At 46.5% G+C, this 13,681-nt stretch overlaps 1 protein-coding gene across 1 annotated transcript in view; it reads left to right on the top strand.

The window, feature by feature from the left end:
* The window catches only part of RNF17 (ring finger protein 17), a 532,263-nt gene that overhangs the window by 25,582 nt on the left and 493,000 nt on the right, over positions 1–13,681 (top strand). The window contains exon 3 of the mRNA XM_073612476.1: positions 5,268–5,436. Within this exon, the coding sequence (XP_073468577.1) occupies positions 5,268–5,436 (169 nt within the window). The remainder of the gene's footprint in view (positions 1–5,267; positions 5,437–13,681) is intronic.

Below are 13,681 nucleotides of genomic sequence, written 5' to 3'. Positions count from 1 at the left end.
ATTTTGAGACTAGGCTAGTGATGTAGCTGGGGGCAGAGTTGTGGATGGCTTTGTAACTTATTATTTTGAATTTAATTCTTTGGGGGAATGGCAGCCAATGGAGGGATTGGCAGAGAGGGGTAGCAGACACTGAGCGGTTTGTAAGGTGGATGAGTCTGGCAGCAGCATTCATGATGAACTGAAGGGGGGATAGTATATTTAAAGGTAAGCCAATGAGGAGGGAGTTGCAGTAGTCGAGGCGAGAGACAACCAGTGAGTGAATCAGGAGCTTTGTGGTTTCATTGGTTAGAAAGGGACGTAGTTTAGAGATGTTGCGGAGGTTGAGGTGGCAAGCTTTGGAAAGTGATTGGATGTGGAGCCGAAAGGAGAGTTCAGAATCCAGGATAACACCTAGCACCCTGACATGTGGGGACGGGTGGATGGTTGTGCCATTACTCTTGACAGAGAAATCAGGGGAAGAGGCACGTGGGGGAGGAAATATTATAAGCTCGGTTTTGGACAAGTTGAGTTTGAGGAAGTGGTGTGATATCCATACAGATATGTCTGTTAGTAAGTTAGTGATGCGTGAGGAGACTGATGGAGTGAGTTGAGGGGTTTGACCTGACCCAGGGAAGAGGTCCAAGAATAGATCCTTGGGGGACCCCGACAGAGAAGGGAAGAGGAGTGGAGGAAGTAGAATTGTAAGTGACACTGAAGGTGCGTTGGGATAGGTAGGATGAGAGCCACTGAAGAGCAAAGTCACTGAGACAGAGGGAGTAAAGTTTTTTTTTTTTTTTTGAGGAGGGGGTGGTCAGCCGTGTCAAAGGCAGCTGAAAGATCCAGAAGTAGGAGTACAGAATAGTGTCCGTTGGTTTTTGCAGTTAGTAGGTCATTTGTGAGTTTTAAAAGAGCAGTTTCTGTGGAGTGTTGAGGGCAAAATCCAGATTGAAGGGGATCAAGAAGGTTGTTTTTAATGAGGTGGTCACTCTGTTGTAAACCAGGCGTTCAAGGAGTTTAGAGGAAAAGGGGAGCAAGGAGATAGGGCGTAGGTTGTTAAGACTGGTAGGGTCCAAGCATTGGGTGACCAGTGCATGTTTTAGAGCATTGGGGAAGATGCCAGAGGTGAGGGAGAGATTGAAGATGTGGTTAGAGAGTGTAGGATGTAGTCAGAGGGCGACCGTAGCATATGAGAGGGAAAAGGGTCCAGGGGACAGGTGGTTAGGTGGGTAATAGAAAGGAGTTTAGCAACTTCGTCTGTAGTAGCAGATTTGAATAGGGGGAGTGTCAGTTGTACCTGTTGACATGGAGTCTTAGCTGGGGAAGATACCTGTAGAGTGGAGATTTCATCACGGATTGTATTAATCTTGTTTTTGAAGTGATTAGCGATTCCCTGGGCTGTGAGTGAGTCAGTGGGTGGAGGCCAAAGTAGAGATTTGATGGTAGAGAAGAGTTTACGGGGACTGGATGAGAAGGTCTTAATAAGAGCTGTAAAATAGGTTTGCTTGGCAGTGTGAAGAAAAGAATAGTATTTTTGGAGGGCAGATTTGTATTGGTTGAAGTCTTTGAGAGACTTAGTCTTGTGCCACAGACACTAAAGAGTGCGACTACATTTTTTGAGAATTTTAGTGTCATCTGTTTGCCAGGGTTGTAGGGGTCGAGGCCTGATTCTGCGTGTAGTGAGGGGAGCGAGCTTGTCCAGGGTGGAGGACAGGGATTTATTGTAGATGGACGTGGCTTGGTTGGGGCAGGACAGGGGAGAGATTTTGTCATAGAGGTGGTCAGTAGCAGAATAGAGGAGAGAGGACTTGAAGTTGCAAAAATTTCTACGGGTGATGGTTAGGTGATTGGAGGGAAAGGTGGTGGAAGACAGGGGGAAAGAGAAACTAATAAGGTTATGGTCGGAGAGGGGAAAAGGATTGTTTGAGAAGTTGCATGGAGTGCATAGGTAGGAGAATACAAGGTCAAGGGTGTTGCCATCAGAGTGAGTAGAAGCCTGTACCCATTGCTTCAGGTCAAATGAAGAGGTTAGAATTTTAGAAGTAGGAGTGTTTGTATTAGCAGGGATGTTGAAATCACCAAGAAGGATTGTGGTAATTTCCGAAGAGAGAAAGTAGGGTAGCCAGGCAGAAAACTCATCAAGGAAAGTAGATAATGATCCAGGGGGCCGGTAGATCACAGCAATTCTTAGGGAAGTAGGAGAGAATAGACGTATAAAGTGGGCTTTGAATGATGAGAGGGAAAAAGAGGGAGATGAGTGAATAACCTGGAAGGTGCTCTGGGGGGATAGGAGGAATCCCACTCCACCTCCCTTGCATCCATTAGGCCTAGGGGAGTGAGTCCAGTGAAGGCCACCCTGGGATAGGGAAGCAGGAGAAGGGGTGTCATATTCGTGGAGCCAGGTTTCGGTGAGAGCAAGTAGATTAAAGGAATTAGTGACAAAGAGGTCATTAACAGCAGTGAGTTTGTTGCAGACAGAGCGGGCGGTCCAGAGGGCGCAGGAGAGAGGGAGGCTGGCGTTAGGAAGAAGAGGAATGGAGACTAAATTGCGCAGATTGCGACTACTGCCAGAGGGTGCAGGGTGATGGGTGTGTTGGGCACAGTTAATTAAAGGGAGGCCCAGGGTTTGGGGAAATATCTCCAGCGGTTAGGAAAAGCAGAAGAGTAAGGGAGGTAATATGAGAATATGATTTGTATGAGGGGACATGCTTCAGTATCCTGGGGGGTTTGTTAATAAGTGGGCTTAGAGTTAGAAAGAGGTGATGGGTGCAGTAATAGGGGGAGGACAGAAGTGAGGGTGATATGTACAGATTGTGGGGTGGAGCAGAGGGGTGAAGAAAAGAGTTTGAGGAGAGAGGCTGCAATTGTGAAGAGGAGGAGAGGTAAAGAGAGGAAGGTGAGATAATTTGGAATTGAGGTCATCTGTAGTCTGTTGTGGTTTTCTTTGTGCAAATCGCTGAAGTGCAAGAGCAGAAGTGCCACTTATTTAAAGAAGCCCACTTCTTTGGAAGAACCCCTGTATATGCAGCCCCCTGTATGTGTTTTTCTCCCGTAAAGAAGGCCTTGTATTTATATTGGGTTGGGTGTGGATAGAATCTGGCAATTAATCAGAAGGGGATATTAGGAACACAGCTAGCAGAGCAAAACTTTCACACCACAATCAAACTGCAAGGGGACTAAAGGGCCAAAATTGTAAAGATAAGGGAACCCATAATTTTAGGTAAGACTTAATAGCTAAATAAACATTGAAATAATGTGAGCATGGCTACAGATGGAGTTGAAACAGTGGTGACAAACAGATTTACCAAATATGCATGTGAGCAGTCAGTCAATATTCAGTTTAAGGTATATGGAGGTATAAATGCAGGTTTACCAAATATGCATGTGAGCAGTCAGTCAGTATTCAGTTTAAGGTATATGGAGGTATAAACGCAGGTTGATGAAGAGAGAAGAAAATGTTCAGATGGATGGTGCAAGAGCAGAAGTGCCACTTATTTAATGAACCTCACTTCTTTGGAAGAACCCCTGTATGTGCAGCCCCCTGTACATGGCCTTGTCCATTGGCAACTCAATGCGGCAAAGTCGGCCTGTACCTCCTAGCAGAAAAACGGCCCCAAAGCAAAATGTTTCCACCTTTGTGCTTGACTGTAGGGATGGTAGCCATTATGTGGAAGCCAGAATTATTGTTGGTAGCAGGGTAGATTTGATTTAAATCATCATTTTTAAAGAGCACCTGCCATCTCTGTCCCGCAGCGGCTCCTCCTCTGATCCGCTGTTGACTCACCGACATTTCCATTCACTTTATTGGGACGGCTGGTGATGCAGCAGTCACACAAGGTAAGGGACGTGGCGGTAGCAGGTGAGTGGATGCCCACTAACGGGCGCTGCCATGATGGATTTGAAATGACAGGCGCTCTTTAAATGCAAGGACTTATTCTTGCTGGTAGTTAGGAAACATTCATTTTATTTGCAAATAATAAAGATTCTATTTAGAATAATCGCCCGCTCATGGAATGGCGACAAACTTTGGCAGTTGAAAATCTCCATTGGTGATGTTTAAAAATTTCTACAGGTTTTGAGTTAGAGGAGGTCTAGTGCTAAAATTATTGCTCTCGCTCGAACGATCGCGGCGATACCTCAAATGCTTGGTTTAAACACCATTTTCATATGCAGGTGCGACTTGCGCATGCGTTCACTTTTGTGCGCGAGTACGGCGGGATGGGGCGCTTTAATTTTTTTTTTCTTATACTTTCTTTTTACCCTGTCCTTGTAATAGAAAAAAAGCATGACAGGAGCTCTTAAATGTGAGATATGGGGTCAAAAAGACCCCAGATTTCATATTTACACAAAAAAGCAATAAAAATAATTTTTTTTTTTTTTTTACTAGAAAAAAAAATTTCCCCTTTTTAAGAGCATTGGGCAGAAGTGACGTCGCTTACTCCCTCCAATGCTATGGAGCAGGGTGAGGGCCATCTTTCCCTCACTCGGCATTCAGGCTGTGAGGGGAGTGGCGCAATTGTCTCCGCTGCTACCGATGCCTCCAGTAAGCGGCGGCGGCCCTCTCCCACCTCGATAAAAGTGATCTCGCGGCGAATCCACAGCTGAGACCACTTTTATCTGAAAGAGGACGTCTGACATTTTAAAAAATATTGGTTATGGCAGCTAGCTGCTACCATAACGGTATTTAGCATCAAAGTACCGGCCTATGACGGTGGGTGGTCCTTAAGTGGTTAAATAGAAAACTAACTTTAGATAGATTTTTACTCCAAAAGCATTTCATTAAAATAAATTTGATTTAAATCAAAAAAATCTGATATTTTTTTTTACATTTTATTTATCCACCCTGGTTGGTAGGCGATCAAATGCTTATTTTGCTCACTGAACTGCAACTCAATGTATAACATTTGTGTTGTGTTTTTTACTGGATTTTTGGTTGATATTCTGTCTCTATCATCTATCATACACCTATGATAAAAATTATAGAGCCTTTATTTCTGTGTAATTGGACAACTTACAAAATCTGCAGGGGATTAAATAATTTCCCCACTGTATGCATATGCATTTTCAAACACAATTGTGTGAACCTGGGCTTTGATCTTGTAGGGCAAAGAATCAAGGCCGTCACTTCTCACTGCTTACATACTTTGCTTCCTAGCGGCCCTTTGGCTGACAGAGTGAATGAAATTAAATATCCCATATTTCCTGGTGGGAGAAAGTGTATTTGACATGTTAATTATCTATTCAAAGTGTAGTTCTCCCATAATAAAATAATAAATGTCATATTTCTGTAGATTTGCAGGAGCCTGTTTGAAGAAAGGTGATCCGGTTTCCAGTTGTCTAAGTGAAGTAAATGATTTATGCCGTATTTTGACAAAATTGAACTCAATTGAATTTGAGTGGTTGAGGACAATGCCTCCTTTTGCAGTCCATTGTTCACTGGATATTATTCCTCAAACTCCAGTAAGTTACATTGTTCCTAATGTTGCAGTAGTGTTAGAGGTTTTACTTCATGTTGAATGTTATGGATGGGCAAAATGTCATTTTGAAGACATATTTATTGTTAAATGTCCATATCCAAAGACAAAAACAAAACTTTAATATATTGCAGTTTACTAGTCCCTAAATGTGATCCCGGTGTTTTCTTTCCATAGCTTTATCTACCTTTTACCTGGTGATTTGGCAATTGCCTCCACTTCATGGGGAAGCAATGGAGCCACACTTGGACAGCAACTTTGTCTACCTGTGGGGATATTAGTTTGGATGCACTAGCAAATTTGATGGATTTGACTAACAAATTAAAAAGAACTCTTTCCAGAAATTAAGAGTTATTAAATGCCCCTGGGGATCCTGTGCACATAGTGTATGTCACTGTTTAAGTCAGTGCTGTGAATTAAAAGTTGCTATTTTTTTATGTCAATTCTTGCTGTAGCTCCATCTCCCCTGAATTTTAAAATATAGGCATTACTAAGCTGGAGGTGCTGTGTTCACTGTGTGTCACGCCCCTTCCCTGGTACTCTGTGTACTCAGATCTGTGTTGTCGGGTTGCGGAGGTAGAAGGCTGGAAGAGCTATTTAACTGCTGCTGCTCTGGAACCCCTGAACAGATCTAAGCATGTAACATGAAAAGGGTCCACAGGAGAGATTTAATAACCATTTTAAATTCCGGTTGAAGTTATTCTTTAAAATTAAACTCCAGTTGTAGTCAGAGTCTTCGAGTGAGAAAGTGATACTCCTAAGCACCAAGGCCTGAGGTGTGCCTTGGCCTGACTGGTCAGTATGCCTGAAAAGAGGGCAAAAAGACACAAATTTAGGTGAAGAAGGGAAGGTAACAATCCATCAAGAGTAGTAGCGTGCGCCCGGATGGCAACAGTATGTATCCGAAAAGTGTCCCCTATGACCGGAGAAACACCCCCCCCCCCCCCCCCCCGACTTGGTGATGAGACAGAACCCCCTACAGACCTGTGAAGCTACCAAGAACCCAACTAAACATCCCGTGAATGATTGGACAGGGCCTGAAGTCTGAGATGACCCAGAAATGAGAATGAACTGCTTGTGAATGAGGATGCGTGGGGGAAGGGGAGCAATGGCTGCCCCGAGGAGCCCCTGCAAAATGAATGGCCGAGAAGATTGAAACTACAAACGGACACCAGTGAAGTGCTCAGTGAAACCCCTCCCAAGCCCTGGCCTGGCCATACTGGTATGGGGAAGTGCGAGGGTGAGTGCCAAAGAACAACTGGTAGGAGTTCAAAATGCTAAATACCTGAAGGATGTGATGGAGTAGGTGGATGAGGCCCATGCACTATGGCAATAAGTATTGACAACATGGAGAAACCATGCCAGACACAGAATACTGGTCCCACCTGATGCGATCGGGTCGTGCTTCAGCCTGTGACCTGACAACCGAGCCTAAAACAGAACCGAGGAAGGAGGGCCAGACTCCACACCAGGGAAATAGGTCCCATGGCATGAAAACAGTCATACCCAAAGTGACTGAAACCCCCCTACCTGGAACCGGCTGGGGAACAGAAAAGATGACTGGACTGATATCCCTGAGCAGTCTTCAAGGCCACATCCTAGACAAGATCTGAGCCGAGTGGAATCCAGAATCATGATGACGTTTGCCCAAACCTACCACTTAAGGACCAATAAGGGGATAACGAATGCCAGTACAGCCCAACCTGAGAACATGCACAAGAGAAATAACAGACAAGAGAACAACAACGCCCCTCTGTGCCTACCTAAGTATGAGCGGAAATGCCAAGACCACTGCGCATGAATAAACCTGATGATGGACCCCCCCCCTCGTGTGAGTAAAGAGTGAGCCCGCGTAACCTGCCGCACAAAGACAGGTAATTTACTGAAAACTCAGGGCTGGTGCACCCACAGATCGTGTTGGGTAATCATACAGGTGTGGTGAATGAACGTGCATCGTATGACGTATGTTATACGGGCGAGAAGATTGTGGTCAACAATCATTAACAAATGAAACCTCAGCCCGTATGGATCTGTAGACATGACAAATCCTGACATGTGAGCCCTAGCTACCTGACGCAGGTACAACCATGAACAAAAAACTGAGACATGACAAACAACGAAGATGAAACAGCTACCGGAGTATGTGCCGTGACTGAACAACGATGCCCCTCTGAGAGATGCTGAGGCTGAACACTGAAACAGAAACGTTAGGGCAGAAACATGAGCACAACAACGCTATGACAGAAATGCTGAACTAAATGCTGAGACAGAAACGTGATGACAGTAAAACCCTGGGGCATGAATGTAATGACAGAAAAAACCTGGGCAGAAATGTAATGAAAGAAAATGCCACGGGCAGAAATGTAAAGACTGAAACCCAGGGGCAGAAATGTAACGACAGAAACCCAGGGGCAGAAATGCCACGAGAGAAACCCAGGGGCAGAAATGCCACGAGAGAAACCCAGGGGCAGAAATGCCACGAGAGAAACCCAGGGGCAGAAATGCCACGAGAGAAACCCAGGGGCAGGAATGCCACGAGAGAAACCCAGGGGCAGGAATGCCACGAGAGAAACCCAGGGGCAGGAATGCCACGAGAGAAACCCAGGGGCAGAAATGCCACGAGAGAAACCCAGGGGCAGAAATGCCACGAGAGAAACCCAGGGGCAGAAATGCCACGAGAGAAACCCAGGGGCAGAAATGCCACGAGAGAAACCCAGGGGCAGAAATGCCACGATGACAGAAATGCCATGACGGAAATGCCGAGACAGAAAAATTGAGCCTGAACGCTGAGCCAGAAATGCTGGGGCAGAACACTATGACAGAAAACACCAGGACCGAATAAAGAAAAAATGCCATGACAGAAATCCTGGGTCAGAGATGCCATGACAGAAATCCTGAGCCAGAAACGCTATACAGAAATCCTATGGCAGAACCGCTATGACAGAAATGCCGAGATTGTACGCCGAGACAGAAATGCCGGGGCAGAAATCTATGACCGAAAAGCTAGGTCAGAACGCTGAGACGGAAATGCTGAACGCTTATGACAGCAAGCTAGGGCAAAATTCTGAGAAATGCTGAATGCTATGACAGAAATGCTGGGCAGAACGTTGAGCCAGAAATGCTGAACCCCTGCGACAGAAATGCTGAACCCCTGCGACAGAAATGCTGAACCCCTGCGACAGAAATGCTGAACCCCTGCGACAGAAATGCTGAACCCCTGCGACAGAAATGCTGAACCCCTGCGACAGAAATGCTGAATGCTACGCCAGAAATGCTGAGGCAGGAAACGCCATACCAGGAAAACAAGCGCTGAGACTAAACGCCTAAACAGAAACGCTATGACAGAAAACCTGTGCCGAAACGCTATGACAGAAGTCCTGGGACTGAAATGCTGCGATATGAACACTTATGACTGAAGCGGTGGATGCCCGGGAGGCATGCGGGCCCCCTCCCAACGTGATGCCCCACGTGAATACCGGGAGGTGAGCGGTCGGGTGAGCGCCACCCCCGGCTATGAAAACTGGGAGACGTGCGGGCGTCCCCTCCACGATGCACGGCGTGGTACCAGGGAGGTGAATTGGCAGGCGAGTGGCAAGTGGGTGGGTGGAGAATGGACGGACGCGCCCCCCTTCCCCCGGCATGAGAGCCGGGAGACGTGGGCGGGCAGCACCCCCCCGGACAGATGGGGCTGTGGGGAAAGTGGGTGGTTGGAGGATGGATGACTGGACAGACGGCACAACCCCCCCTCCTCCCCCGCAGCGTGAGTGGCGGGAGAAGTGGGCGGGCGGGCACCCCCCCCAGCACTGTCAGGAACAGAGGGACAGAGGAACAGCGGTCCCCCCCCAACTATGATTGTGCCCAGATGGCTGGATAGACGACCCCCTCTTTGGGCGCCGGGAGAAGCCGGTGGGCAGACAGTACACTGACCAAATGGAGCCGTAGGTGATGGCTGGACAGCCCCCCCCCCCCCCCGTGAGAAGCGGCCGGCCCCCCACAGCTCTGGCAGGCACCTGGATGAAAGGGAGAAGAAGTGGGCGGCAGCTACTATACAAGACGAACGCGCCCCCCCCCCCCCCCACGAGCGCCGGGAGAAGCGGGCGGGCAGCACCTGGCCAGCTGCAGCCAAAGGAGGATGGATGGACGGCCCCCCTCCCTCCCCCGGCATGATCACCGGGAGAAGCGGGCGGACCGCACCTGATTTAGCTGCAGCCGAAGGGAAGAAGGGTGGGTGGAGGATGGCTGGATGGACGGCCCCCCTCCCTCCCCCGGCATGATCGCCGAGAGAAGCGGGCGGTGGCGCCGTATGCAGAGAGGAACAGACGGCTGGCTGGACCCCCCCCCCCAACACCCGGAAAAACGGTCTGGCGGCTCCCCCCTGCAACAAGCTGGTAAGGGGAGAGAATGCTGGCCAGCGAGTGGCTCCCTCATGGAGCTGTTTTTGAATGGGGAGAGGAGTGGTTGGTGGCGGGCGGCCGATCACACCCCCCCCCCCCCCGAAATACCGGGAGAAACGGGGACCCGTGAATATGGGTGCAGGAGGGTAGACAGGCGAACTCCCCAGTGAAGCACCGACAGAGGTACCGCCGCCATGTTGCAGCCGACCCGGAAGGGACGTGTAGGCCCCACCCCCTATTGAACCCAGAGACGCCGACGAGCCCTGGCCTGAAGGAGGAGGAGGCTTAAGTAACCCTCTCAGCCTCCTCCCACAAATACAGGCTAGCCTCCAGCTAGCCTTTACACTTAATGTTTTTGAATAATTTATAACAGTTTTTACATAAAAGAATGAATGCATAGCCATAACAACTCCTAAATAGTTTGTCTCAACCCTCTAAATGACAAATTGTCTGTTGAAGTTAAAATAGAACTGACTTGCTGGCATCACCAGGTTAAAATAAGACAATCTTAATAAAGACAACTAATGCAACCACTACATTTTAAGAAGCTGTAAACTGTATTGTACTACATTTTTGTTTTTTAATTATGCTTTAATGTTGGTTACCAATGTCTAAATAAATATGTCTAAGAAGCGTCTGACCATTTTTCTATAATCTTGTCCTGCCAAAACAGGAAAAGTAACTATGGATTGTGTACAGCAGTGGTTCTCAACCTGTCTAGTGCCATGACCCCTTGATAAAATTTCCCAAGTTGTGGAGACCCCTAATCGTAAAATTATTTTCATAGCGTGGGTTATCAGCACCCAAGGCAAGACAAGTAATTTGCGCCCCTAACCCATGGTCATTTAGCGCTCCCTGAGTCCCTTCCACTCATGCAGTATTATAACCCCTTATCGTACATTTTAGGATGTACCAATCTTTCTCTTTGTTCTCCTTTTCTTTCCCTTTTACCTCTCTCTATCCTAATTTCTTGATTTTTTCCCCCCATCCCTCTTTCTAGCCGTCTTTCTTGTTCTTTCTCTTATTCTTGCTCTCCTTTTTCTTTGTTACGCCCCCCTCTTTTCCTCTCCCTTCCATGTATTCTCTATTTTTATTCCTTCTCTTACTCCATGGTGGGGGGAATGGGATGAGTGGCAGTGCTGGCGGGGAGTTCTGATCAGCCGACTTAGGTGATCTTGATCAAGGTCATCTGCTGATCTGAGAGCTGTAGTGGGGACTTTTATTGGGAACTATAATCACAGGTAGTGTTACTCACAGTGTCTCCGGCTTCATTGTGTCTCCAACTTTGTGGTGTCTCCCAGCAGTGACACCTATGCCGAAATCAGGAGATAGGGTCTCCTTCAGCCCCTCCCACTTCACATTCCTCATCAGTCAGCTGACCTCTAGTCTCTACCCCCAGCCATGCCGTGAACTAAATAGACGGCTGCGAAGAGGCTGAGTGACAGCCCAGGGACAGCCCTGCTGTATGGCCGCAAAAAGGCTGGGAGAGCAGTGCGGGCTTCAGGAACAGCCAAGGATTTGGTGACCCCTGGTAAATCATCATTTGACCCCCGAGGGGGTCCCGACCCCCAGGTTGAGAACCACTGGTGTACAGGAAGACACTGAACAAGACTGATCACTAGGAAGCAATTCCACCAGATAAATTGGAATACATTAATTTAGTTCCACAGCAACCATGATTTTCTAAAAATGCCCATAGGAATTCAAATTTCTGTTAGAACGGTATTAGCCTCTTCCTGACTGCCCCATGCATATATACTGCGGCAGGGCGGCCCTTATGCAGGAAATATTGTACCTGTACGCGATTTCTAGTTCTGGGTCGCGCCGCCGACCCTCTTTGATTAAACACAGTAGGAGCCAATCAACGGGTCTGGCGGACCCAATGTTCGCCGGCACCCCAAGATCGTTCCCTAGGCACACAGGTCTGCGGTCTGCCTATGTAAACAAGGCACATTGCCGTTCTGTCAGAAAGGAAGATGGAGATCTTGTCTTTTTGCTAAGCAGGAACACGGCTCTGTCTTCCCCCAGTCAAAGCACCCCCCCCATACAGTTAGAAAGCACTCCTAGGGAACACATTTAACTCTTTGATCGCTCCCCTAATGATACCCCCTTCCCTGCCTGTGTCAGTGCAGTGAGGGTGCATTTTTTTATTTTTATTTTTTTTTATTTTAGCATGTGTCACTGGTCCCAAAATGTGTAAGTTAGTCAGATTTGTCTGCCGCAATGTTGCATAAAAAAAACGCTGATCATAGCCATTACTAGTAAAAAATAAATAAAAATTCCATAAATCTATCCCATAGTTTGTAGACGCTATAACTTTTGAGCAAACCAATCAATATACGGCTTATTGGGATTTTTTTACCAAAAATATGTAACAGAATTCATATTGGCCTAAATTGATGAAGAAATTTGATTTTACATTTTTTTTTTTTTAATTGGATGTGTTTCATAGCATAATGTAAAAAATATTTTTTTCAAAATTGTCGGTCTTTTTTTGTTAATATTGCAAAAAATAACCGCATAGGTTATCAAATACCACCAGAAAAAAAAGGACCACAATATTATTTGGGTACAGTGTCGCATGACCGCGCAATTTTCAGTTAAAGTTGCGCAGTGGGGTATTGCAAAAAAAATGGCCTGGTCATTACCACTTCAATACCGGGCCTATTCTGGCACTTCTCTCCTTCATGTAAAAATCATATTTCTTTTGCTAGAAAATTACTCAGAAACCCCAAATATTATGTATGTTTTTTTAGCAGACACCCTAGGGAATAAAATGGCGGTCATTGCAACTTTTTATCTCACATGGTATTTGTGCAATAATTTTTCAAACGCCTTTTTTTTTTTGGGAAAAAAAAAAACGGTTTAATGAATTAAAAAATAACAAAACAGTAAAGTTAGCCCAATTTTTTTGTATAATGTGAAAGATGTTACACCGAGTAAATAGATACCTAACATGTCACTCTTTAAAATTGCGCACAATCATGGAATGGCGCCAAACTTCTTTACTTAAAAATCTCCATAGGTGACGCTTTAAAATTTTTCACAGGTTACCGGTTTAGAGTTACAGAGGTCTAGTGCTGGAATTGTTGCACATGCTCTAACACACGCGGCGATACCTCACATGTCTGGTTTGAGCGGCGTTTCCATATGTGGGCGGGACTCACGTGTGCGTTCGCTTCTGAGCGCGAGATACTGGCGACAGGGGCGTTTTAAAATTTTTAAAAAAATTTTATTTTACTTAATTTTTTTTATTTTTACACTTTTTTTTACATTTTTTTTTATCACTTTCATTCCTATTACAAGGAATGTAAACATCCCTTGTAATAGGAATCTATGTGACAGGTCCTCTTTATGGAGAGATGTGAGGTCAATAAGACCCCACATCTCTCCTCCAGGCTGGAAAGCATGAGATCGGGAAAAAAAATTTCACCGATCTTATGCTGACAGCCGCTATCACGGGTTAGTTTATTTCCGGGTACCCGGGAGTGACGTCATAACATCGCACCCGGGCCTCCGGTCATAGAGATGACTGGTGACCATCTCGTCACCAGAAATCTCTATCGTCCTCATCCGGCGCCGGCCAATTCTTTCTCCGGGCCCCCGATGGCACATGAGAGCCCGGAGAAGCACCGGATGGCGGCGGGAGGGGGGACGTCCCCTCCCGTTGCCTATAACAACAATCAAGCGACGGAACTGCCGCTATGATCGTTCTTATCGTGAGTAGAATCGCCGGCTTCACAGAATATCTGAATGATGCATTTAGCTGCAGGCATCATTCAGTTATCACCCCACAAAGTAGAGGAAGTCATTTTACTATGGCTGGGTATTGAAGTG

This window comes from Aquarana catesbeiana, linkage group LG02 (genome assembly GCF_042186555.1).
Source record: "Aquarana catesbeiana isolate 2022-GZ linkage group LG02, ASM4218655v1, whole genome shotgun sequence".
Classification (NCBI taxonomy): Eukaryota; Metazoa; Chordata; class Amphibia; order Anura; family Ranidae; genus Aquarana; species Aquarana catesbeiana.
This window is presented reverse-complemented; position numbering and strand designations above follow the sequence as displayed.